Below are 24,150 nucleotides of genomic sequence, written 5' to 3'. Positions count from 1 at the left end.
CATATCCCGCAACACTTTTGAGAAGTGGAAGGCTGGAGTATCTTAAAGCAAGTCGGGTCCATCATACCGTTTCCCCAAGGCTTATGGGCACCTCCGATGTGCTTCAAAGGGAACTCATTCTCTTTTCCGTTGGTCTGTAGACAGGAGTACTTCTACACCTTCAGATTGCCTGCTTGATCAAGCATACACGTAGCCTGTAGAGAGGGCTTGATATATGTGTGCAGAGTGAACAGTACAAACATAAACACACTCGTGCGAGCACGCACATGCACACAAGCACGCACATGTGCACACACAGGAGCAAACTAGACGGCATGAAGCAGAGGTCCAGACGGAGGGTCTAGATAATGAGACGGGATCCAGGACTTGCTACTGGCTTCCTGCCACAGGCCAGCACTTCTGAGAACGGGTGAACACAAGGAAACCCTCTGGCTGAAGCAGGGGAACACAGCAGTTCTCCTGTCCGTCTGAAGTATGACAGACCCCAACCAGTTATGGGTTTCAGCAGGCAGCTGTTAGTTGAACCAAACACGATTCTCTCAAGGGGAGAAGGGGATCTTTTACAACGCATATGCTAATGAAGCACAACGACATAGAGCATTTAAAACAAAATGGCCCCATATTTAGTCTCCATAGACAGACTTTTACATTAATATTTATGAGGGATTCCTCGTTTATTTCTCCCAGAGATTCTTCTCCTGCCCAAATAGAGGGGATAAAAGATAAGTAACATGAACCACTTATCTTTTAAACAGCTACAAAGGACCACCGTATTTATCTGCATTCTGCTACTTGATTAATCTTCCCAACACACCGCCTTCGGCACACCAGCCCCTGCTCACGGGCCCCAGGGCCTGCTGCTCCCTGTGGCGCCGCTGCCAAGGCCTCTGTCTGCCTTTCAGGCCCTGCTTTTGCTGCCCCGGCCTGCAGATCCGATCCTACCACCCGCACTCAGCAGAGCCCGACCCACAACTGCAAATGCTCACCTGCCAGCATTCCTGCACCTGGCTACCAGCCATTTATATACCCAACGCTTACGCTTCCAACTTATCAAGAGGTGTGAGCAGTACAAGCACACATCCAGCACATCTTGTAAAAAGACATTCTTGCCTCACCAGCTTGTGGGGCGGGGGGCGGCACAGAGGGGAACTAGCCTCCAGGGCTGGTTCACTCAGCCGTCAGTATGTGAGCCAAGGCCAGGCCGGAAAGGGACACAGGGAACCCTGGTCCCCAAGGAGTTTCCAGGCTTAACAAAACACAAGGCAGACAGTGGCAAATGCCGTGGAAGGGTTACCGAAATCAAGCCGTTCAGGAGTTCAGAGTTGAAGGTTTCTATCTGCCCAGTCACTGAACCACATTTTCCCTTCCCCAGTCAATGCCACAGACGGAGAAAGACACTTTCCTTCTCCACCTGCCAATAACACAAGCAATAAAAACACAAAAAAGGACATTTCAAGAACTATTACTGACTGCGTCTTCTCCGGGCCCTTGAATGGAAACTCTAAAGAGCAGGAACAGGCAACAGTGGAGCCTGGATACATAAGAAGACTATTCCACACCCCTGGCCTCAAATGCCTTCTGATTCGATTTCAAAGCAAATGGAAAACAAATGTGAACAGCAACAAAAAAGCAGAGGAAGAAAATGAAATGATGCTTGTGCAGTTAAACTTTTACAATCCAATTGGGTGAGGCCCTGGGCTCTTCCCTGTTCCCACGCTGAGGTTACGGGTGCAGGCTGGCTGCCCGAGCTCAGAATACCAGGTATCTGACCGCCAAGGGTTTCTTTCTGTCATGGTGTCAAGATGGTCTGACAACATTTTATAGAGTTCTCACCCTTTTCCCAGCCACAGTCATAAAACCTCAAAATAGCTAGGTATACTAGTTCCTACCAACCTTTTAACCTGTACAGGGAAAGCTGGTTGAAACTAACGGGCTGAAAATTATTTTGTTGACAACACAGAGGGATACAATGAATTACAGGACTGAAGAGCCACATACAGGTAACCCCTGCCATATGAACACTCGTATCCAAACTCAGGACGCTGAATAGATTTGGATAAATTTTTTTTTTTTTTGATAAGACTGGTATCCCTCACTATTCCGGGACACAGCTCCAGTCTTATAGGAAAAAGGCAAAAGAAATACTGAGTCAGACAAGCTTAAACAGAACTGATGTTAATAAATGAGCTTCTGTAGTGTTGGCTATTGGTAACTGATCTCCTCCTTATTAATAGGGTCCCGCAATGGAGAGGAAGATTCTTCCGTGTTCTAGAATGCAAACAATGCTTTAATCTTTAATTATATTCTCAATTTCAACTCTTCTGGAGAATTACAGCCACCAAGGCCTAGGATTATTTCTTTATTACACAGCCTCTCAGTGGTATCTAATGAATATTGTTACTTAATACTTGCCAGCAGGGGAAAGGAGGCTTTAGTGAATTTCTACTCAAGTTCTGATGACTTTTTGCAGAACTGCAAGGAAACTTCCAGCTGCCAAGTTCTCTGTTTCCTTTCGGGAACGCGTGCTCTGCTCACCAGCCCAAGTGCAGAGAGTCGGCCTGGGAAATAAGCAGCCCTGGAAAAGGGGGTTCAGGCAACGATGCTGTGTATTTCTAAAGCTCCCGGCAAGGAACCGGTTTGCTTCTCATTCGTGGTGCATTCACGGTCGCTTTGCTCAGAGACAAACTAAACTCTAATAAAAAGAGATGCCAAACATTCTTGTTCAAGGCTCCTACCACCATCTAAATTGAAGAATTTAATATAAACTTATCAACATACAACCAAATTCTGCCCTCAACAAAATATCAAGATCCTCGGGAGGCAAAACAAAGCCCGAGTGATCAAGAAGAAAATTAGGTCCCTGCAAGGAAGCAGGTTCACAGCCACTATCAAACGACATCTGTATCAAGGTTTCTGTAACAGCATAGCAAATACAGAAACTTGGAGTTTCATCTCTGTGTGGCTGAGAAAAAAAACTAGTAAAAAAGGTATGGAAAATCAACAACGGAAGAGATAATGATGCAACAGCCAGCAAGCTACAGGAAGAGACTCTGGGTTTCGTGCGCTTCATTCTGGCAAATATTTGCCTTTCTCAGTTTAAACATCAATGACCACGGTAAGTGGAGCCCCCTCGTTCATCACTATCGCCAAGGACGGATTCATGTCACCTCTCTGCTCTCCGTGATTCCTGTAGGTTTCACGTTAAGCAAAAGACAACAGAAGCCTCCGCCTTTCAAGAACAGAAGCTGTACTTACCACACATCTTGGAGAGAATCCAATCATCTGTATAAGCACCATGTGTAATTTCAAGTCGATGATCTTCTTGGGAATTAGCGTGCAAGGCAGTGGCAGAAAATGAGCCTCTTTCAGTTAAACTCCCAGAACCAAATCAGTGGCCACCGCACCGAAGGCAATCTGTTGTTCAAACACGGGACCCCCTAGGTATGCGTCATTATCCCTGTCACCTCCTGAATTGGTGGCCTTTCTCTCCAGCAACACTTGTCCCTGCACACAGCTTTTGTGTGTTGCTGCTGCTCAAACCTGAGGTAGGTCATCCAAGAACGGGAGCATGAAGTGAAGACTCCCCACACTCTCGAAGGTATTAGACAACATTGAAACAGATGCCGAATGGTGAGGAAATGCCACTGGCAGGCTCGGAAGAACACCAAGGAATCCTTTTCAGCAATAAAATGGAACGGAGCACTGACACACACCACATGAATGAATCTCCAACACACCACATCGAGCAAAAGAAACCAGGAGGAAGGTATTATGTTCGGCATGACTCTGTTTACGTGGAGTTCTAGAAGAGGAAAACTAGGGAGCGGGGATACAAATCGGAACAGTTGTTGCCTGGGGTGGCTGAGAAACTGGAGGCTTGTACAGTCAACTCCTTCAAGGAGGTCTGCAGTGAAGAGGAAAGAGGGGAGCAGGGAGCTGGAAGGGGGAGGGGGTTATGAGTCGGGTGTTCTCCCCGGAGATGGTTTTGGAACAAGCATGTCTGCATTCTACCAGGAGTGGGCCAGGAGAAGGGGAACACTGACGGAGCAGGACAGAAACAGGAGAACCACACGGAGAAATGGCTCGGAGCAGGTGAGAGGGGACTGGGCCTAGTGGACAAGCAGCGGGGCCGCTCTCGGCTGCGAGCGGGGACGGCGCATCTCCAGTGACTAGGGAGAAGGCAGCCTACGGAAGGTCCTTAATTTCGTAGGCAGGACCTCTTCACACGTGGTACAAAAGAAACTGCCTGGCCTGACGACTTCCGGGGCAGGGGGTTGCGGGGGAGGCAGGTAATACTTTTACAACTAACCTTTCTGTAAAACAATTTATGTTTTTTTTTCCTGGAACCTAAATGAGATCTGTGTGTGCAGAAAATACGAACACAGGAGAGTCTTTCACCTCGGCTGCCCCTGAAAGCCAGCATTTCCTCAGGCCAAGTTGCTGAACAGGAGTCACAGGCCAGTCAGCTTGGCCATACTGATTAAAACCAACATCCCACGTTGCCACAAAAGTACACTAAACAATACAGCATAGAGTTGAGACTGCTACCTAAGAGAGCACAAGTAAACGTGGCTCCAGCTGACATACAGTAAGTACACAGCGATCTCAGGATGCAACTCACAGATCGATCAAGTACGACAGCCACTTCCCAGGCTGATCCCGATCCTACAAAGGTCAAAGGCTGACAATGTTTACCCTGCAACAGGGGACACAGCTCCTTTATGAAAACGATAGTGTCTGCCTGCAAAAGACTTAATATGAACACTCGGGAATCACGGAAGTGAGGTCGCTTCACCAGTGCCCTCTGAACGCTAACACGGGATCAAAGACCTTTCATCATGAACAACATCTTTGTCTCCTTACAAGCTTCTCTGGAGGGGGAGAAAGATATGAATCATTAATCCCACAAATCACTAATCCTCTGGGAACTCAGGGGAGGATCTGAGTTTTCAAAGACTACTGCTATTAAAGCCAACCGCACTTTAAAAACAAACACCTTAACGCGTGATACAACTCTCCTGCGTTGTTGCCACGCCTGTGGTCTCGGCGCACTCAGGCAGAGACAGTGGTTTTGTGGCAGTAGCTTCCGTGCCACCCAACTGCTGACACAAGCCAATGCAGAAACTCAACTGCCACCACACTAACAGATGCACAGAGTTCCAGGGGCGGGCGAGCGAGGGGCCCAGCCCCTGGTCCTTCACCGGCCTCCTCCACTGTTTAGAAATAAACCCTTTCCTGGTGAGCTGGGACGAAGTGAGAGAGTGGCATGGACATATATACACTACCACGTGTAAAACAGATAGCTAGTGGGAAGCAGCCACATAGCACAGGGAGATCAGTTCCGTGCTTTGTGACCACCTAGAGGGGTGGGATAGGGAGGGTGGGAGGGAGACATAAGAGGGAGGGGATATGGGGATATACGTATGCATATAGTTGATTCACTTTGTTATACAGCAGAAAGTAACACAACATTGTAAAGCAATTATACTCCAATAAAGATGTTAAAAAAAAAAGAAAAAGGTCATTGGAGAATATAACACAGAAAAAAGAAAAAAAAAAGAAATAAACCCTTTCCTTAGAATCCTGTAGGCCTATGCAAGAAAGCATCCAGCTCTCCATAAAGGAAAGCCTCCATCCTTCACAGCTGGCAGTGGAGAAATTGGGTGAAGTTTGGCTGGGCCTCCCTGCATGGAACTCTCTCAGCATCCTGCCTGTGGCCTTCTCGGGCACGTTAGGACCACTTCCTTAGGACTTGGCACACTCGACTATGATTCCCTGCTACTTGTTTTGTTCCTCTATTTCTACTCAGAGTGTCCTGAAAGCCGAAATTCTATCTTATTCATCTCCAAATCCCCAGCACGGAGCACAGAACCAACCACCTATAGGCCCCGAGTAAATATTTGCTGAATAAATAAGTCAATGGGGCTCACAGGCTCCGCCACTCTTCCCTCTGTGTAATGTCTCTCCTCATTGGCAACTGTGGCGCTTTTAAAATATGTCTGCAAATTCTTTTTTATTTTTAAATTTTCTAAATCTTTTGGCTGTGCCCCGCGGCTTACAGGATCTTCCTTCCCCAACCGGGGATTGAACCCGGGCCCCTACAGTGAAAGCTCTGAGTCCTAACCACTGGACTGCCAGGGAGTTCCCTGAAATATGTCTGCAAATTCTGACACTCCTTCCTTCACAAGGGAGAGGCTCTTCCCCCCCACACCTTGAATGTCAGTGAGACGTAGTGAATCATTTCTAACACACACTACAGGGTGGAATTGATGCTACATACCTCTGAGGCGAGGCCATAAAAAGGACAGGCTCTGCCTGGCTCGCCTTCTTCTAGATGGCTTGCTCTGGAAGAAGTCACCCCTAAGCCCAGAGGACACTCAGGCACCCTGTGGACAGGCCCACGTGGGGAGGAACTGAGGTCTCCCACCGACAGCTAGCACCAACTTACCTGCCATGTCAGTGAGCCACCTTGGAAGTGACCTTTGAACCCTGGCCCAACTTGCAGACGACTGTGGTCCTGGCTGCCATCTGACTGCAATATTATGAGAGGCTCTGAGCCAGAACCATGCAGCCAAGCCATTCCCAGGTAGGATCCACAGAAAATATGGGCGATTATGTTTACTGCTATTAAACCACTAAGTTTGGGGGCAACTTTTTACGTAGCAATAGATGACTACTGTAACACCCCTGGAGGATTCGTGTGTTGTTTTATAAGGGAGTTCAAGGGATTTCCGTAATTACAAAGATAGTTTATGGTCATATCATACTTATAGTAAAAATTCTGTAATGAGTCATGTCCTACAGATAAAACCACAACATGGCTGATTAACAAGCAAATTTAAGTATTCCACAGGTCAAATTATACTACCTTAAAATCTAAGAACTACATTCAATAAATGTTGGGATGTGATACAGAACAATATTACAATTCTTCTTGAAGGTTGTCTTTTGTTTTTAAAAATTATATATTACATATGCATAGAAAAAAATCTAGAACAATGTCCATCAAAACTTTAACAATAACTTTCTCAGGGTGATGGTATTATTATTTTTTCTTTTCTTTTTTGATACCTTTGGTTTTTTCAAAATGTACAATATGTATATATTACTAGTGTCCTATTTTTTAGTCTAAAAAAATATATATGATCCAATTAGGCCAGCAGCTATGCATTACTGGTGTCTCTACTCTGGACATCTAACACTATAAGTGGCACATAGTAGGTGCTCAATAAAAGTGAACAGAATGTCCTTTAGCTGTAGATCCTGCCTACTGGACAGTCACTTTACAAAGGGATTCCAGGATAATGTGAGTCCACAAAGCTCAATGATGTGAAAAGGTAGCAGTCAATTTTCACAGGAAAGAGGCTACTAAGTAAAGGAAATCATTTCAACGTTGTATTCTTAGGACGCCGTAACCACTTTTCTCTTTGAAACTAAGTATTTTGAGTGATTTATTATAAATTTATAATGACAGTTGTTTTCTTTTTTTTTGGCATGCGAACAGAGTCTGTTGATTGCCTTGGTGCTTAAAATAGTTTCTAAGTGTCCTCATAATAGCATATCACCTATAAACAGGTTTCAAGCCAATGCAAATTAACAAATGGTGAACAGATGGACTAAGAACTGACTTTTGTCAAGAGAGAGTTAGCAACAAACACTTTTGGCTCCAGTCTTGTGGGACCATTAGAAAGTCTTTCACTTCTCGCCAAGCATCTTGCCTCAGTAGACAATCCAAGCAGAGAAGGTGACAAGTTATAAGGGCCCATTAGACTTTTGAGAGCCGAAAGCTGAGATGGGCAGAACCACCACATCAACACATGAGAAGCATCAGACGGAAGGAGCTTCCTGCCAAATGGTGAAAACTCTCTCTATCCTGCATCACTCAAAGAAACTGTCCCTGTAGTCTCCGGAAAGGATGGCACCTGTGCATGCAGCAGACAAAAAATAACTTGTTGGAGGCCGGCTGGTTATGTTCATCCCATCCTGGAAGCACATGTTAACTGTGAAGAAAACCTGAAAGTCACAGAAATGGTGGCCTATGGGTGTCCACTGGTGAGGGCAAAGGTCCCCAGAGTCATCTCCTGCAATCTCCCCAGCTCCTGAATGGCCCTCCTCCTCCTCGTTCTCCGAGCCTCCCCCTAATGTCATCTCCTTGGAGAGGCCTTCTCTGACCACCTGTTTTAAGCAGTCGCCCTTCCTAACCACCCTATGTGTTCCCTTCCTAAGTACTAATCATAACCAGAAATCGTTGTATTAATTTGTTTAGGGGTGCTTGTTTTTTGTCTTTTCCCCCCAGTTAAACCAAAAGCTTCAGGAAGATGGGACCACGTCTGTCTTGCTCATGATTGTATCCCCAGAGCCTAGGGCAGTGCGTGGCAGAGAGCAGGCATAATAAATAGTTGCTAACCAAACAGAAAATAAATGAGATCCCGTGTAAAGGCAAACAACCGAATCTCCCCTGAAAACACTCCTTTGGACTGGAAATTTTAAGATGTAGTTTGTAACTGAGGATGTAAGCAAAAGAGGGTACAACAGGAGGGCGGGTTGGGCTGGGCAATGTGTTTAAAGACCAAGTCGAGCTTTGGGGAGTAGTGCCCCTTTCAGGGGAGTGTTCACGTGGATAGAAAGGCTACTGGCAAAGACTGGTGTGCTTCAATTTCTGACTCCACATCACTGACTGAGCCTTGGCCTTCATCTACTGGGGCTTCTAGTAAAGAACAACCCAACGGGTGGAATAATTGCGGCATATTCGAAGGAATACTACACAGCAACAAAAAAGAACAAGCAACCCGGATGAATCTAACAGATATTGTGTTGAGTGAAGACAGCTGATATAAAAGATTACATATTGTGTGATTCCATTTATACGAATTTCAAGAACAGGTAAAATCAATTGTTCAAGGAAGTCAGAATAGCTGTTAAACTTAGGGAGGGAGGCAGCACTGGGAACATGAGAAGAACCCTGTGGGGTTCTGGAAGTGGTGGCCACGTGGCTTGATCTGGGTGGAGCTACACGGAGGTATACACATGTGAACAACCAGTGATCTGTACACTTTACAGTGTCTGCTCTCTCTCCTATTGGGAAAAGGAAGAGCACATATATTACTATTTTAAAAAAGAATAAGTGGGCCTAGCACTGATTCTAATCCCAGCTCTACCGGATTCCCTAGATGGCCTGCAGCTTATCACAATGTGCTCCTCGGCTGTCTCATTTGTAAGATAAGGAGAACTGCCCTTATGCTCTGCCAACTCTGGGAATGTGACAAGGAAACAAAGAATAAGCTCTGAGGTATCCTGAAGTCCTAGAGTCACACATAAACCGTGTAAACTATGAAGTGCATTATAACTGCTTCTTTTAAGACCTATGCTGTGACAAAGCGAGAGAGAGGCACAGACATTTATACACTACCAAACGTAAAATAGATAGCTAGTGGGAAGCAGCCGCATAGCACAGGGAGATCAGCTCGGTGCTTTGTGACCACCTAGAGGGGTGGGATAGGGAGGGTGGGAGGGAGGGAGACACAAGAGGGAAGAGATATGGGAACATATGTATAGCTGATCCACTTTGTTATAAAGCAGAAACTAACACACCATTGTAAAGCAATTATACTCCAATAAAGATGTAAAAATAAAAAAAGACCTATGCAAAATAGATTACCTACATGTTTGGTTTCTAATCTTAACAGATACCTTTTTAAAAGAAAGAAATGACTTTGCAAAAACCAGTTTCCACTAGTTAAAAACAAGCACAAAGCAGACGTCACCCAGGACAAAAGTATGTTTTTTAAACCCAGCACTCACTGAGGCGGTAAGACAAGAGTCGTGGGTTGAGCCTTTGGTCTACGTTTAGCAGATACTCCCATCTGGTTAGCAGAACGTTTCAGCGACTGTTGATTCAAAAGGCCAGATGCCAGACCTGCATGGTACTGCAACTGCAGAGAAAAACCAAACAAAAGGGGAAGGAAAATAACATTTGGTAAAAGCTAGACAAGGGGTATTACACTATCAATACTTGATACATCTTACTGGCTCAGAACATTCTTAATAACTTCAAATACAGCTGCTAACATTTTGCTTCAAGGAATGTATTTATAAGGAGATAATCAGACAAATAGGAAAAGAAACATGAATAAGGTGTTCATCGTGGCATTACAAAATGATAAAGAACTGGAAACAATCTAAATGCCCAACAATAACTGGGAAATTGGGTAAAATATGTAAAGAACTTTAAAACATCATTTTGTTGAATTAAAAAAAAACAAACAGGTTACACTGTAAACAGAGAGACACTTAAAACCATGTTCTCTAAAATGTTAACAGTGTATTTCTAAGTAGTAGAATTGGGATAATTTTTTACTTTGTTTTTCACTACTATTCATATATGCTTTATGTAAATGGTTTTAAAGCTTATGTCATTTTTTTAAAAGAGGAGCCAGTGGGTTTCCTTAAAGACAGATTAGTTCTGGGAACTCTTGCTACTGTCATGTCTTGCTTATAATAAAAAGCATATAACTCATAGTCCACTGCGGTAAACCAGGAGCACAACAGGCTTATCATAAACAGATTCAAACATACCGCTGGGCTGCTGTTTCCAGTGGTTAAGATACAAGTATCAATCACAAGAATAAGCACATGAATATATCTTACGACAACGTATACAAATGGATATGGGTTCACTGAACAGAACTGGTTGGAGGAGTTAATTCCACTCCATGTACATGCAACTGGAACAATACAACTGGGGTAAGGAAGCAGTAGACTTTAAATGGGCTGAGAGCCAGCATCCTTTGCTTTGTTCATGACAAACTGCTGAGTTTCGAGGTTACTTAGGACAGATCATCTTACTTTTCTAGACTTTAATTTCTCTATTGGAAAAGAGAAATAATACTGCCTAATTCTAAAACAAACAGGACATTTCAAAAAATCTTCTTTATTGAGTTATAATTTACATAAAATAAAATGCACACATTTTAGGTGTACAGTGTGATGTTCTGACAACATATACCTGTGACACTGCCACCCCAATCAAGATACAGAAAATCTCCATCACTGCAGAAAGTTCCCTGGCGCCCCAATGCAGTCAATCTCCCTCGCCCCCAACTCCGATCATGAGGATCTTTCAATTTAAAATACAACTCATCACTCTCACTCATTGCCAAAGGAAGCTTATATCCAATTTGACATGGGACCATGACTCCCATCTTCCTTTTTAAATCCCATACTTTTGTATTTTAGATCTTAAGAGCTGCCATTCATCTCTATAATAAAATTGTCCTTGAAAGGTGTCCCAATTTTCAACAGATGTAAATAAAGCATTCAGATGTGAAAATGCCAAGCTAAGAATTTGGATTGAGATCATTTATAACATCCAGTATGTTTCTTCCTCCCTTCTCAAATTAAGCAAGGTCTTTCAAACATTTATTTAGAATTAACTAATATACAAATAGTAATTCATTCTGAAGCTCTGAATCAATTTCTTTTCAAAATGCTCTTCCAAGGCATAGATTTCCTTTGCAGAGTCAGCTACATTACAGCTCATGGTAATGAAACTGGTGACCACCATATAAAAGGGGCCGGGCCCTGGATGCAAAGGGTAATAACATTCTGAAAAATAAATGGCCTCACCTAAAGCCACTGGGCTGCACACAAATACAGAGTGGAAGAAAACAAAACCAACTGAAATGATCTGCTTCTTGAAAGTGGCTATAAAAATGAAGATATCCAGTGACCCAGTAATACTGAAATGTCTGTGTTTGGAGCATCCATATTGCTTTTTAACAGGCTCTTGATTTACTTGGTCGATTTGCTGTGGGAGCCTTATGGCTGCACAATACAAGACACAGATATATCACATTGATAATAAGGACGGAGCTCTTCTCGGGGTGGGAAGGGGGGGCATAATTTGGCTCTAACAACTCATCGCAGACCAATGAATTTTGCTCAGATTTGTTTTTCTGCTACAGATTTCTTAAATGGGAAATCGATGGAAGCAAGGGACAGTACAAGTTTGAAAGACGATGTTTCAAAATGTCAGCTACTTGGGTTTCGATCTTCCCCACCAGAATTTGCAATGAGTGCAATATGCATGGAGCTTTATGGAATTAAAGGGAAAGACAGCTTGGCAGGGGTCCCCTCCTGGCTCAAGGAATCGTCTCTCCTTTTGGCTCTCCTTCTTTGTATCTTATTGGGGTCCATGCAGGCTCAGCCACTCCGGCCCTGCTGACTCTTTGGAGGGGACGAGTCCTGCTAACCACGCAGAGCAGCACGGTGATTTTGCCCACCTGGCATCATTTTGATCATTTGCCCAAACAAACAAACAAACCCAAAACAGCAGAGATGCATGCTAGCTGCTGTCTTTCAAAGGGTTCCTTTGAAACTTCTACCATCTGGGACGCTCTTAATGTACACCACACCCCTAAGAGCACATGAAGATGGAAGGACTTTTCTTCCCCCCAAACGAAACCTGCCTTTGAAAGCTGACTCACAGTGATTAGGCAACATTTGTTCACCATATATACATTTCCCAGTTTCCAGGAGCACAGCTCCAACTGTCAAGATCTATAAGGAGCCCATTAAATATTTACCGAACCATCTTTATAATGGGAGAAAAGGTCAAAGTTAATAAAACTGACAGGCAGCTCCTGTCCAACTGGATTTATACATTATTTAAGCACTAAATGCTCCATTCCATGAAACACAGTTTAGATCTGAAGAGACTCTTGGAAAATGTTCACTCAGACAATGGTTCTAGAACAGCAGAAAGGAGTCCAGAGCTAATCTACAAATTAACATTAAGAACATATCACTCCCCAAAATACTGCCGTAAGTTTCCAATTACAGGCTCTGTAATATTTTCTATAAAAATACATTTCAATAAACATATGTGGCTTGGGAACAACTCTATTTCAAAAGGCAACTTATCAAAGTTATAATGTGATTTTTCTATCCAAGATCATTTCTCCATTAATCAGCAAGAATAAAATGAAAGAGGGAGAGAAATAAAGCAGTCCATTCTTTTAACTTTCACATCTCACAGCTGTGGGGAATGGGAGTGTTCATGTGGTCAGCTGCGGTGCGGGGGCTCTTTATTTACTGGTAAGTGGCCACTCCGCAGTAGCTGCTATTTCCATGTTCTCTGGATTTTGAGAACATTTCTCTCAGTTCCTGTTTTGCTATCTATGAATGTCAAACTTCTATTTTCTACGACTAACCTCGGATTTTTCTGTCAGTTCTCAACCTAAAGCCCTTTCTAATCAATTATGTCTACTAATTAGCTCTATGTCTGAGATATTTTCAACAACTCATAATGATCTGAGGGAAACACCATTTTGAATTAGGAAAACCTTGATTTACTGCATATTTCTTAAAGTACTGCTGTTTTATTAATATTAAACATGCACAAGTGTTGAATGTTACCAGGTAGGGTCCCGGTAAACTCTAATGTACAGACTAAGAGCCTCTATAACAAGCATTCTCTTTGGAAATGTGCTACTGAACTCTGCTACTAACAAGAGCTGCGCGGTCTTACACATCTCACTCCCCTCTCTGCAAAACATGCGTTATGTTTTCTCCAAGGATCCACCTAGCTCTAAGGTTTGATTCCTCTAGGTTTCTAAAGAAGTTACATGGGTATTTGACTTCACCACAAAGTGCTGAAGTAATGTCCCTACAATTTCATACAATAGCAAACCCTTTTCCTCTGGATAGCCTAAGTCTTTACTGCTTTTAAAAAAGTCCAAATCCAATTAGCTTTAATATGCTTCAAATTACAAGTAACAAAATGTACTGGAAGGAAATGACATGAAAGGAAATTATTTTAAAAAACAGGACTCAAATGCAAAGTTTCTGACTTAAATCTCGGGTTCAGAAAATCAGATGAGCAATGATCCCCCTGCTTAGTTCTCCAACTTGTTTCACGTCTTCCACGTTGTTCTGAATGCTCTACCTGCTCCAAAATAGATAAAGGACATGTTCTGCAATGGACAGAAGTTTGAGAAGAAAATAGAAGGAAATTCATCATACCGATTACATTCAATATACTAATTAAGCCAGTGGCGTTCAATTAGGCCTAGTACTTAAAAGCTGTAGTGTTTCCTAGAACCTCCCAGGGGTCCATGGTACAGCATCTATTCATAAGCAACACTATCCTACCCATGCCATATGGCCTGAATCTCACTTTAAGAAAACTGACATTCAAAAATCTCAAAATTTATAAGCCAGATCAATGAAGGCTTGATTCTTCCTACTCTGAAAACCATTATTTCGTTTTCAAAGACTCACCAAAGGCTTCTTTAAGGGGGGGGGCAAGTTCAACGACAACAGCAGCAAGACTTCTCCGAACCTTAAGGCATTTCACTTTATTTCTAAAAATCACTTTACACAGAATTACATATACGTTCCTAAGAACACTAGGAAGATACATTGGTACTTTAAGTAACTAAACCCTTTGGATGAAGACTGAGACAGAAGTCAGTCATAATAAATTCTGGCTGGCTTAGAGCAGGGCCACAGGAGCGGAAGAGGAGCTCAAGGCTGGGGAGCCCCTGGGCCTCCTCCAGTCCCCCTCGGGCAGCTCCCTTCTCCCAGCAGAGCTCCTCTCTGTCACTGGGATTTGGCACCAGGTAAAGTAGCCTGGTGTTCTTTCTTGGTCCAGGAGTGACGCTGGCCACGAGGGAGACGTACCTGGAGGATACAGCCTTGTTACTGATTAGTCTGCATTCTCTGCAACCTGCAGGGTAGTGCATGACGTACAGGTGATGCTAATGAATTTGTCAGCTCTTAAGTGGACTGGCAGATTGGTGAAACTGCCCTGGCCTGGCCTGTCACTGGAGCCAATCTAGAGAACAGAATGACTCCATCAGACAGTCCTCTTAAGGCTGGTCTCTTACAAAAGCAAACACACAGCTTTGCAGGTGCTCACTGCTGTGACAGAGCCATGAAGGAATCCTTTCTCCCTCTTACTCTAATTGCTAAAAAAGCGGGCATGTCTGAACCTCTCCGCAGGCTTGAGTTCAGGAAAAGGCATCCATGGGGGCTGCACTCGGATTACTTCAGATCACAGAATTCTCATGTCAGAGAGGAGTCTTAGTGAAGCCTCCCCTCACCACACCCCACCCCCACTTTACGGGAGAGGAGACTCTGACCTTAAAGAGGTCACACATATCACAAGAGGGAAAAAGGCCATTCAAGGTTCACCTTACATATCTTTTTCCTGTGGTTTTAAGTGTGCTGAATCTTTCTAACCGGAGGACCTGGCATTTGTTATCTCTGCTTCAGCAATGACACACAGGTATTCTTCTCGGGCAGGCGGGAACTAGAGCTAAGGGAGCGGGGACGGAGCATCACTAGCATTCGCTGGCTCTTGTCTGCTCTGTTCGCTCTGACCTCTTGCAGGCGCTGAGATGTCACATGGTTTTCCCTCCTACTGACTCCAGTCATGTCTAAGGTGGGGAGTTTGGGGAACTCATTCATTTTAAGGTTTTAATATCATTCGGCATCAAAAACTTTAGAGAAAAGAAACCAAGGAACCATAGAAACCTCAATGTTGTCAGAAAACCTAAATTCTAGACTCAGCAGTAACACATCTGACCTTCCTAGCAGCCTTGATATCATTTGATGGGGCAACTGTGCTAGGGCTTCATGGGTTTTCATAAATTATCTTATTGTCCAGGAGAATCCACATGTGTATTATCTGTTTTTACTTAGGGATCATCTTTGAGAATTTGTGTAATACATCATGGTAGTAAGAGGCAAGGGCACTATCCACGTCGGACCACTTCCCCTGCAGATCACTGACCATAACAACCAGAGCTGGTTGGCATAAGTGTGCTGACAATCTTTCCAAGATGCAAGAGTGCACGCCAAGCTCACGGCCCCAATCTAGGGACATCTGACACCAGGATCAGTTCATGCCACAAACACCTGGATCAAGCCACACGCCATGAAGCTGGCATATGTGTATGTGGCACTAGCAGGGTCGGGGAGGCTAAGGTGAGATTTTCATACAGTCATATGTCTCCTAAACCATTAAGCTTTCAACTAAAACCAATATTTGTGCAAAGCTAGGAACACTTCGTCACCACTTCGAGTTGCAAAAACCTTTGCCCCTCATTATTAAAATGTGTTTTGTTTCCAGCTAATGAGAAAGAACCATGTATTACAATAAAGCTCTGTTTCTTCTTTGGAACATAATTCTAAGGAAAGAAAAAAGCAAGGTTGCCTGGTATTATCTGTGCCAACGAAAACAACTACAGAAAAATAACATAAATCTAACTGTTTTACTCAGGTTTTTATCTAAATATCAGATAATGATATTAGCTTCTTTTCTCATTTTATCTCCTACTGCTTCTTTCATATAGCCAATATGAAAAAAAAGAAAGAAAGAAAGAAAAAACAACCTTAGATTTGAGCTTTTATGGGTAAATGATTTTTTTTTAACTTGGGCAAAACAGCATCAATAAACCATAAGGAAGCCTCCAATTTATTTGCCTATTTGTTCTCTACTGGGAAGCTGGGTTTCAGGCCTTTCAATTACCATGAAAGCCGGACACCAAATCAGGGCTGTGCTTCTGCTCAACTGTGGCATCATTTCCATGCTAAAGGCCATTTGGGTTTCTTTTTTTCTACATATGAATCCTCAAATGTCCAAACTTCAAAACTGTCAAAGAAGTAAACAGAGAGCATGGATAGCAGTCTTTTTCTTCCTTAAATATCTGCAATGTTTAGAGTTGTTTAGAATTGTTCCTCTGGAGTGTTCCAGAACTCACACCTTTATTAATAGGCCTCTCTCCACAACTGCCCCTCTTTACACTACAGCTGTACGCATGTTATCATACTTCAAGGAGGCTAATCAGCTGGAAGAGCTATCACTCATATATCTAAACAGATCCAATAAAAAGCAAACCGTGAATGTGGCTAAAAATGGAGGAAACAACCATCGTAGGGACTGTTTGTAGGGGCAGAGAGAAAGCAGACAAAAGAAAGCGAAAAAGAGACCCTAACAGACAGACAAGGGTACACAAAAACTGGTGTTCCCCATCTCCTGTTAACCACCTTGCCTTTCATACCAGGCTTTCAACCTGTTTATCCTGCGCAGTCCTGGAGAGCAATGCACAGGGTCATAAAAATCATGTTGGAGGGCCCCTGGGCCACTGAAGAAGATGAAGGCAGGATATACAAATAGGATCAAGGCAAAATCTGACAATGCACTAATGAGAGCATTCTAACAGACTAGTAAACGATGGGGACAATGAGAACATGTCCTCTGAAGAGGGACAACATGGGGGCAGTCTTGCTCACCTACATTCGTATTAGAGGAAGCAGTCCATGCCAGATGGGCCATCATGTTCTTGTCTCCAACTAAGCCTGAACCATCCCAGAATAATTATCCATTTACACACTATACTATATCCAACAAAAAACAAAATGTGTCCTTGACCTTTCTCTATCACTGACCAAAGATAGAAGTAGCAGGGAAGAATGACACGCCCCAGAATTAGCTTTATATTTCCACCAGAAATGCCAAATACTAGTTTTCTATTGCATACCTAGGGCCTGGATCAAAAGTCTAAAATGGAAGGCTAGAATTAATTATGTCTAAGGTGCCTTCTAACACTGAAATTCTATGATGTTGTATTTCTCTATGAAAATGCAGTCTAAACTTGCATTAGTGAAATTTAAATACATTTTTGAAACACAAACATTTTATCAGTCACCAGAAGTCTCTACTTAAGGCAGTTAAAGAAGGGAAAGGGCTCTTTGTGATGTCTGATGCTTGGTTGTTAGTTGAAATCTAGTGCAATGCTAGAGGTCTAGCAAGTAACAAATGTTTGTTGACACACACTACTTTGTTATTCTTCCCAAACATTCATAGGTGAGGCCTGGAGGAAGAACTGTATATTCCCATATAATAGGTGTGTCCCTGGATATTTCTTTTTTTCTCTTCCTCCCAAAGAAAACAGATTTTTCAACTGAGAAATGAGTAAAATGACAACCACTGGACACTTCCATATCTCAATTCTAGACACTGAATTCTTTTTTTTTTTTTTTTTTTTTTTTTTTTTTTTTTTTTGCGGTACGCGGGCCTCTCGCTGTTGTGGCCTCTCCCGTTGTGGAGCACAGGCTCCGGACGCGCAGGCTCAGCGGCCATGGCTCACGGGCCCAGCCGCTCCGCGGCATGTGGGATCTTCCCAGACCCGGGCACGAACCTGTTTCCCCTGCATCGGCAGGCGGACTCTCAACCACTGCGCCACCAGGGAAGCCCTAGACACTGAATTCTAAGCATTAGTCATTTGCCGACTTATCACTGAAAAGATTTCAGTCGAGAAACCAGTAAACATGATTTTTTAAAAATTACCAATCTGATCAATTTAAAATTATGATTAGATTATTATAAACTTCTTTTATGGGTAGTAAAAATGATTCCTATGTGCTCATAGTCAGTCAGTTTAGATTTAGTTGGACAGTTTAACTCTCCCTTCTTCTAATGTCATGAAATGCTGAGTTCTGCTTTAAGCATCATCTTCATTACCATCAAAAGCAGCCCCCATCGGCTTCTGCTGCTTCCTTCCATAAACATCATAAACATCGTCAGTGGGAGCCAACTGGCTCCAAATCAGGGATCTGATCAGCCTCAGCCCCAGCCCGTGCTTACTCAGGAAATGAAGCAAGGAGGCGGGGAAGAGGGAAAGGGAGCACAGAGAAAACTCAGAAGAAGAATGGGAAACAGGCATACGATCACTGACTTTAAAAGATACATAACTACGATGTCAGACAAGCTGAAAATAACAGGAGTGGAAGCAAAAGGCCAGCGGCTCAGGTCGGAGGCCTGTGAGAGCAGGAATCAGGAAATAGAAGAAGACATTCAGGAAGACGCTTTTTTTGTTGATCATTTTTAACAACTGCCTTTTCCCTTCGGGAATGGGAGGAATAAGGCCTGGTGGCTTGGGGGCAGTAAGTCCAGGGAGGCACGTGCTTTCCTTTGTGCTCTGGCAGCAAAGGCTGCAACTCCAGAGGCAGTGTGGTCCCCGGGGTAGGAGGACGAGCTTTGTAGTCAGACAGCCCCGAGTTCAAACCTCAGCTCAAGTACGAGTTATTCTGGGCATTTCTGGGTGTTTCCTCTTCCCTGTGAGCCTGTTTCTCCATCAGCCCAATATGGGGGGAAAAAAAAGATTTCTCTCGCAAGGACAAAGCTGTTCTCTTGTTGACTGAGCACACTCCCTAAGGCAGACTTCGCAAGTGCCTTTTCCTTATCTCACAACAACCCCATGGAGAGAGGTATCGCAGCCTCCTTTTACAGATGAAGAAACGGAAGGTCATAGAAATTAAGTGATATGGTTCGTGCAGAAGATGTAAGCACAGGACCCAGCGCCCCGGGAACAGACAGAGTTGGTCTTGTGATTATCAGAAGTGACTATGCCCCAAAATTCGCCTCTTCCAACGATGCCGAGAATGACCGAATTTTCACAAAACTGATTAAGAGTATATCACCTTTCAATCAAATACTGTCATCCTAAACATGTCAGATAATAAACTGGTAAGTGTAATGGAAAAAAGGAAAAAGTGCCCCCCATCCCCGCTGTTCTGTATGAGGTATGCAGAGAAGGAGCCCCAACTTGGTTCCTCTTGTACAAACGAGGAAAAGGATCCATCACGCTGGTGACGCCTCACAGCCAACTCTGTATAAAACTCTCCATAAAGCCCAGGACAGCTGTATGGAGCCTAAGGAGACGCTGTAAGCACTCAACACGAAAGGCACCCAGAGGATCAGCTGGGAAGCTCCTTCTAGCACACCGTGGAGAGTGGTTTTTAAAGCTACGAACCACCTAAATGCCCAGAAACTTGGCTCAACCTTGACGCATTAAACAAGCAAGTTACAGAGTATTTCTTAGGCAGCTAACGAAGTATTCAGCACTGGAAGATCAAAGTCTCTCTGCAGACTCCCAGAGTACAGTCTTCCCTAGGTATCCACGGGGGACTGGTTCCAGAACCTGCCGTGGATACCAAACTCCGCAGATGCTCAAGTCCCTTATATAAATGGTGCAGTATTTATATATAACCTACACACATCCTTCCGTATACTTTAAGCCATCTCTAGATTACTTATAATACCTAATACAACGTAAATGCTATGTAAATAGTTATAAAAACAATGTAGATGCTATGTGAATAGTTGCCAGTGAGTGGCAAATTCAACTTTTGCTTTTTGGAGCTTTCTGGAATTCTCTTCCCAAATATTTTCACTCTGCAATTAGTTGAATCTGAGAATGCGGAAGCCACGGATACGAAGAGCCGACTGTACTTGTTTCCTTCCTTATCGGCCTGTTGAAGGTTTTTTGTTGGTTTAAGTTCTGACTGTGAATGTCTACACAGGAAGTATGAGAAAAGGCAAAGCAGGAGTCCATGCAGGATTTTCCTATGATAAATGTGGGGTTAGGATTTTTTCTTTTGGAAGGAAACAAAGGCAAAACTCATACATACAATGGGTATGTTTTCGGTTTAAAATGAACAACAGGTCAGTGTGAAACTTCTACTGATCAACAGGACTGAGGTACGACTTCTACTGATCTTAATCTAATTAAGAGTGTAGGTATGTAGTCAACTATGTGGATATAAACCATGAGCCCTCTACTTAACCACCCGTGAGCTTCGGTGAGTTGTTCAACTTTCCAGAGCCTCAGTTCTCTTCTATTACTGGAGATAATACTGCTACTTGATACCACTTGATTACCCTAGAAACGACCTAGGGTTTCATGGAGCAAAACCACACTCAGCTTCTTGGAGTTAGCGAGAATTAAGTACATGAAAGCACTGAGCAAAGTGGCTGGCACAAAATACACACTCAAGAAATGTTAACTATGATTATTATTACTCAGCTGAGGCTGTTGAGCCATTAACAATTAGACTGAGTGTGAGGGGTGACTAAGCCAATAACTGGAAGGCCTTGCCTCTGATGAAAAAACCTTAGAGGAGATGGACCAGTGAAAAACGGGCCTGTTTCTGGGTGGATCTCGGTGAGGGGAGTGCACAGAGTTTGGCAGGACCATAAGAGAGCTGAGCCCCTGACACAAAAAGGGCTGCTCTGATGTGCAAGTTACTTACTTCTATGATGCCTGACAGCCCTACTCAAACCCCAAATTGTGCTGTAAAGAACAAGTCAAGCATACAAAATGGGGACAGCAGGAGGCAGCTGGGAATGTCCAAGAAGGAACAGTGACAACACGTCTATAACCAGCCACATCCCTCCAGAGGTGAGAAGCAGCCTCCTTTTGGACCAGAGAAGGGAAAATAGTAGGCAACTGGTGCCACAGCCAATGTTTCCTTTTGTTACACAATACTCAAATAAATACATTGCCTTTCCCCTTAAGTACCTGGCAGGTAGGAGCTGAGAAGAGCTGAAGCTAGTTCAAGCCAGTCCAGAAGTCTTTCTGAAGCCCCTTTTATAGGGCTGACCATTAGAGAATGCAATAAATGTTTGCTGGGAACGGGATGGCTTGACGGATGCAGAGCATAGCGCTAGACATGGATGGATATAAAAAGAAATGTCCTCTGCTTTTAGAGGGCCGAGATCTGCCTGGAATGCACGCTCCATAAGAGCAGCCAAGAGCACCGCAGAGCTCCTTAGTCCTCATCGCTAGGTGCCCTTGTCTAGAACAACGCTCCGCATGATGGTAATAATAACACGAGCCAATGTGCATATAGGACTCATTGTGAACTAGGTGTTATTCTAATTCATTTAACTCAATCAAACTATGCAACCACCCTATGCGGTAGGTACTATTATCTGTATTTTACAGATGAGGAAATTGAGCCACAGGTGGTAAGTGGCCTGCCCAAGGTCGTGGAGCCCAGTCAGTGGCAGGGTCGGGCCTGGAATCTGGACAGCCTGGCCCCAAAGTCCCTGCTCTGTAACCACTACACTCCACGGCTTCTCCAGAACTTGGCATGTTCTCAGGAAGGATTCTTAATTTTATTTTTATTTCCTTTTTGCTTTTTTTTTTTTTAACAAACCCTTGTGTCGAAGTATTTTTTAAAATAAATGAATACATGAATACATAACTAGCAGGGGACGGCTACGGGAGATCTGAACTAAATGACAGAGTACAGTGGGAATCTGGACTCTGAACCACCTTCTTGCGTAAGGTCCCCACAAAGTGGGAGGATGATGGGGCTCTACTGCCTCCCCTCCCTCCCCTTTCCTCATCTGTAAAATAGAGATAATAGTACCTACCGCACAGGGTGGTTGCATACTTTGATTGAATTAAATGAATTAGAATAACACCTAGTTCACAATGAGTCCTGTATACACACTGGCTCGTGTTATTATTAATGTTATGCTGAGCGTTGCTCTAGACAAGGGGAAAAGGCCCAGCTCAGCCTTCTCAGGGTGCACCGAGCAGTCACACCCAGTTAATAAGGGTTTGCTGTGAGGCTCCCTGGGAAGTAGAGAGAGCAGATGTGTCCCCAAGCAGGCCCCTTAGAAAACAGGAGCAAGCTCGTGCCATGCGGCCAACTGCTGCCCAGCTCACGGCCACTCTGACTGCTGGCACTTGCGGCCTCTTCCAACTCCCTGTAACCAGATGCTCTTGACTTGCCCTGTTCTCTTCCAGGCCTCCGCCTGCTGCTATGTGAGTGGACAAATTCGCACACACCACCTTTTCACACAGTTAGTGCCTTCTCACACCTGAGAAACAAAGGATGGACAAGAAGCTGGCATTACAGAGCCACAATTTTTTTTTTTTTTTTTTGGCAATATAAAAACGTGTAAAAAGTTTTGAAAGTCAAAAGCTTTCTCATCGGGGCTTCCCTGGTGGCGCAGTGGTTGAGAATCTGCCTGCCGATGCAGGGGACACGGGTTCGTGCCCCGGTCCGGGAAGATCCCACATGCCGCGGAGCGACTGTGCCCGTGAGCCATGGCCGCTGAGCCTGAGCGTCCGGAGCCTGTGCTCCGCAATGGGAGAGGCCAGAACAGTGAGAGGACCGCGTACCACAAAAAAAAAAAAAAAAAAAAAAAAAAAAAGCTTTCTCATCAATACAGGCGCCAAAACTCCTGTGGCAGCAAAACCAGACATGAACTGATGTGAGTCTATTTAAATCTTAATTTATCTCACGTAGTGTGAATAGTCAAACGTTTTGCTACACAATATTTGATTGCAGGGTACTGCCCCAGACCCCGCTGGAGACATTCGTAGTAATATGAACCATACTACCTTTCAATAATCCAAAATATTCAAAATCCAAAACACAGTCAAACCCGAAAGCTCTGGATAAGGAGCTGTGAAGCCGAGCCAGGCAGTGGCGAGCGGGCCGGGCAGCACGCGTGACTTCTCATCACGCGGGTCTCAACCTGAACTTCACCTTCGCAGAGAGCTTCCTCTGGCCACCGGATCCAAAGGCGCCTCTGGGTACTCTCCATCACACCGCAGTGCTTTACCTTAATGACGGCAGTCAACCCAAACAGGTATTTTATACGTATTGTTGTTTCTTTGTCTAGTGTTTACGTCCCCTGCTCTACTCCACCCCCAACACATACACTAGAATAAAAGCTCCACTGACACCCAGACTCTGGTTCTCTTCGTCACCACCGCAGCTCCGACACTCAGAACAGTGTCTGGCACACTGTTGTAGCTCAATAAGTGCCTGACAAACGAATAAATAAGAAAACACTCAGAAAAGGCACGGAGGCATCGCAGGAACGGTGCACAGCCAGACCCACACACCCTGCCTACACAAATTAAAAATCCATATACTCCCAAGCAGTATGGATTTTTTCACACCCTCTGTGGACTTTACTTGGTAGACGGTCGGGGGAGGGGTGCCACTGAGGATATCAGGCAGGGCAGTGGTACAACCAAAGGGTGCTGTAGCCTCATTCTTCAAAACGGCCCGAGATCCTCTGCCATCAGAATCACCTATAGGGTGCCCACCAAAAATGCAGATTCCATGGCCCCACCTTAAATCTGCTGGATCCGAATTTCTACCAGGGAGCCCAGGAATGAACACTATAAGAAGCAACCCAGGCAGCTCTCAGACACACTAAAATCTGAATCCATTCACAGTATAATCTCAAAAACATTTGTTGACTCACTGATTGAAGAAGTCAGTCTCTAGCTGGAATCCACCAAGAATACGCTACACAGGGAAACCTGACAA

General features: G+C 44.0%; 1 protein-coding gene across 2 annotated transcripts in view; it reads right to left on the bottom strand.

The window, feature by feature from the left end:
• Positions 1-24,150, bottom strand: part of MED27 (mediator complex subunit 27) — a gene marked incomplete at both ends in the record, with an annotated part of 215,403 nt that overhangs the window by 137,303 nt on the left and 53,950 nt on the right. For both annotated transcript variants that reach the window (XM_079707235.1, XM_079707236.1), the window contains one exon: positions 9,802-9,932. In XM_079707235.1, coding sequence (XP_079563361.1) covers positions 9,802-9,932 — 131 coding nt within the window. The remainder of the gene's footprint in view (positions 1-9,801; positions 9,933-24,150) is intronic.

Source organism: Hyperoodon ampullatus (assembly GCF_949752795.1).
Source record: "Hyperoodon ampullatus genome assembly, chromosome: 6".
NCBI lineage: Eukaryota > Metazoa > Chordata > Mammalia > Artiodactyla > Ziphiidae > Hyperoodon > Hyperoodon ampullatus.
Note: the sequence above shows the minus strand (reverse complement) of the source record. Positions and strands in the feature narration are given on the sequence as shown.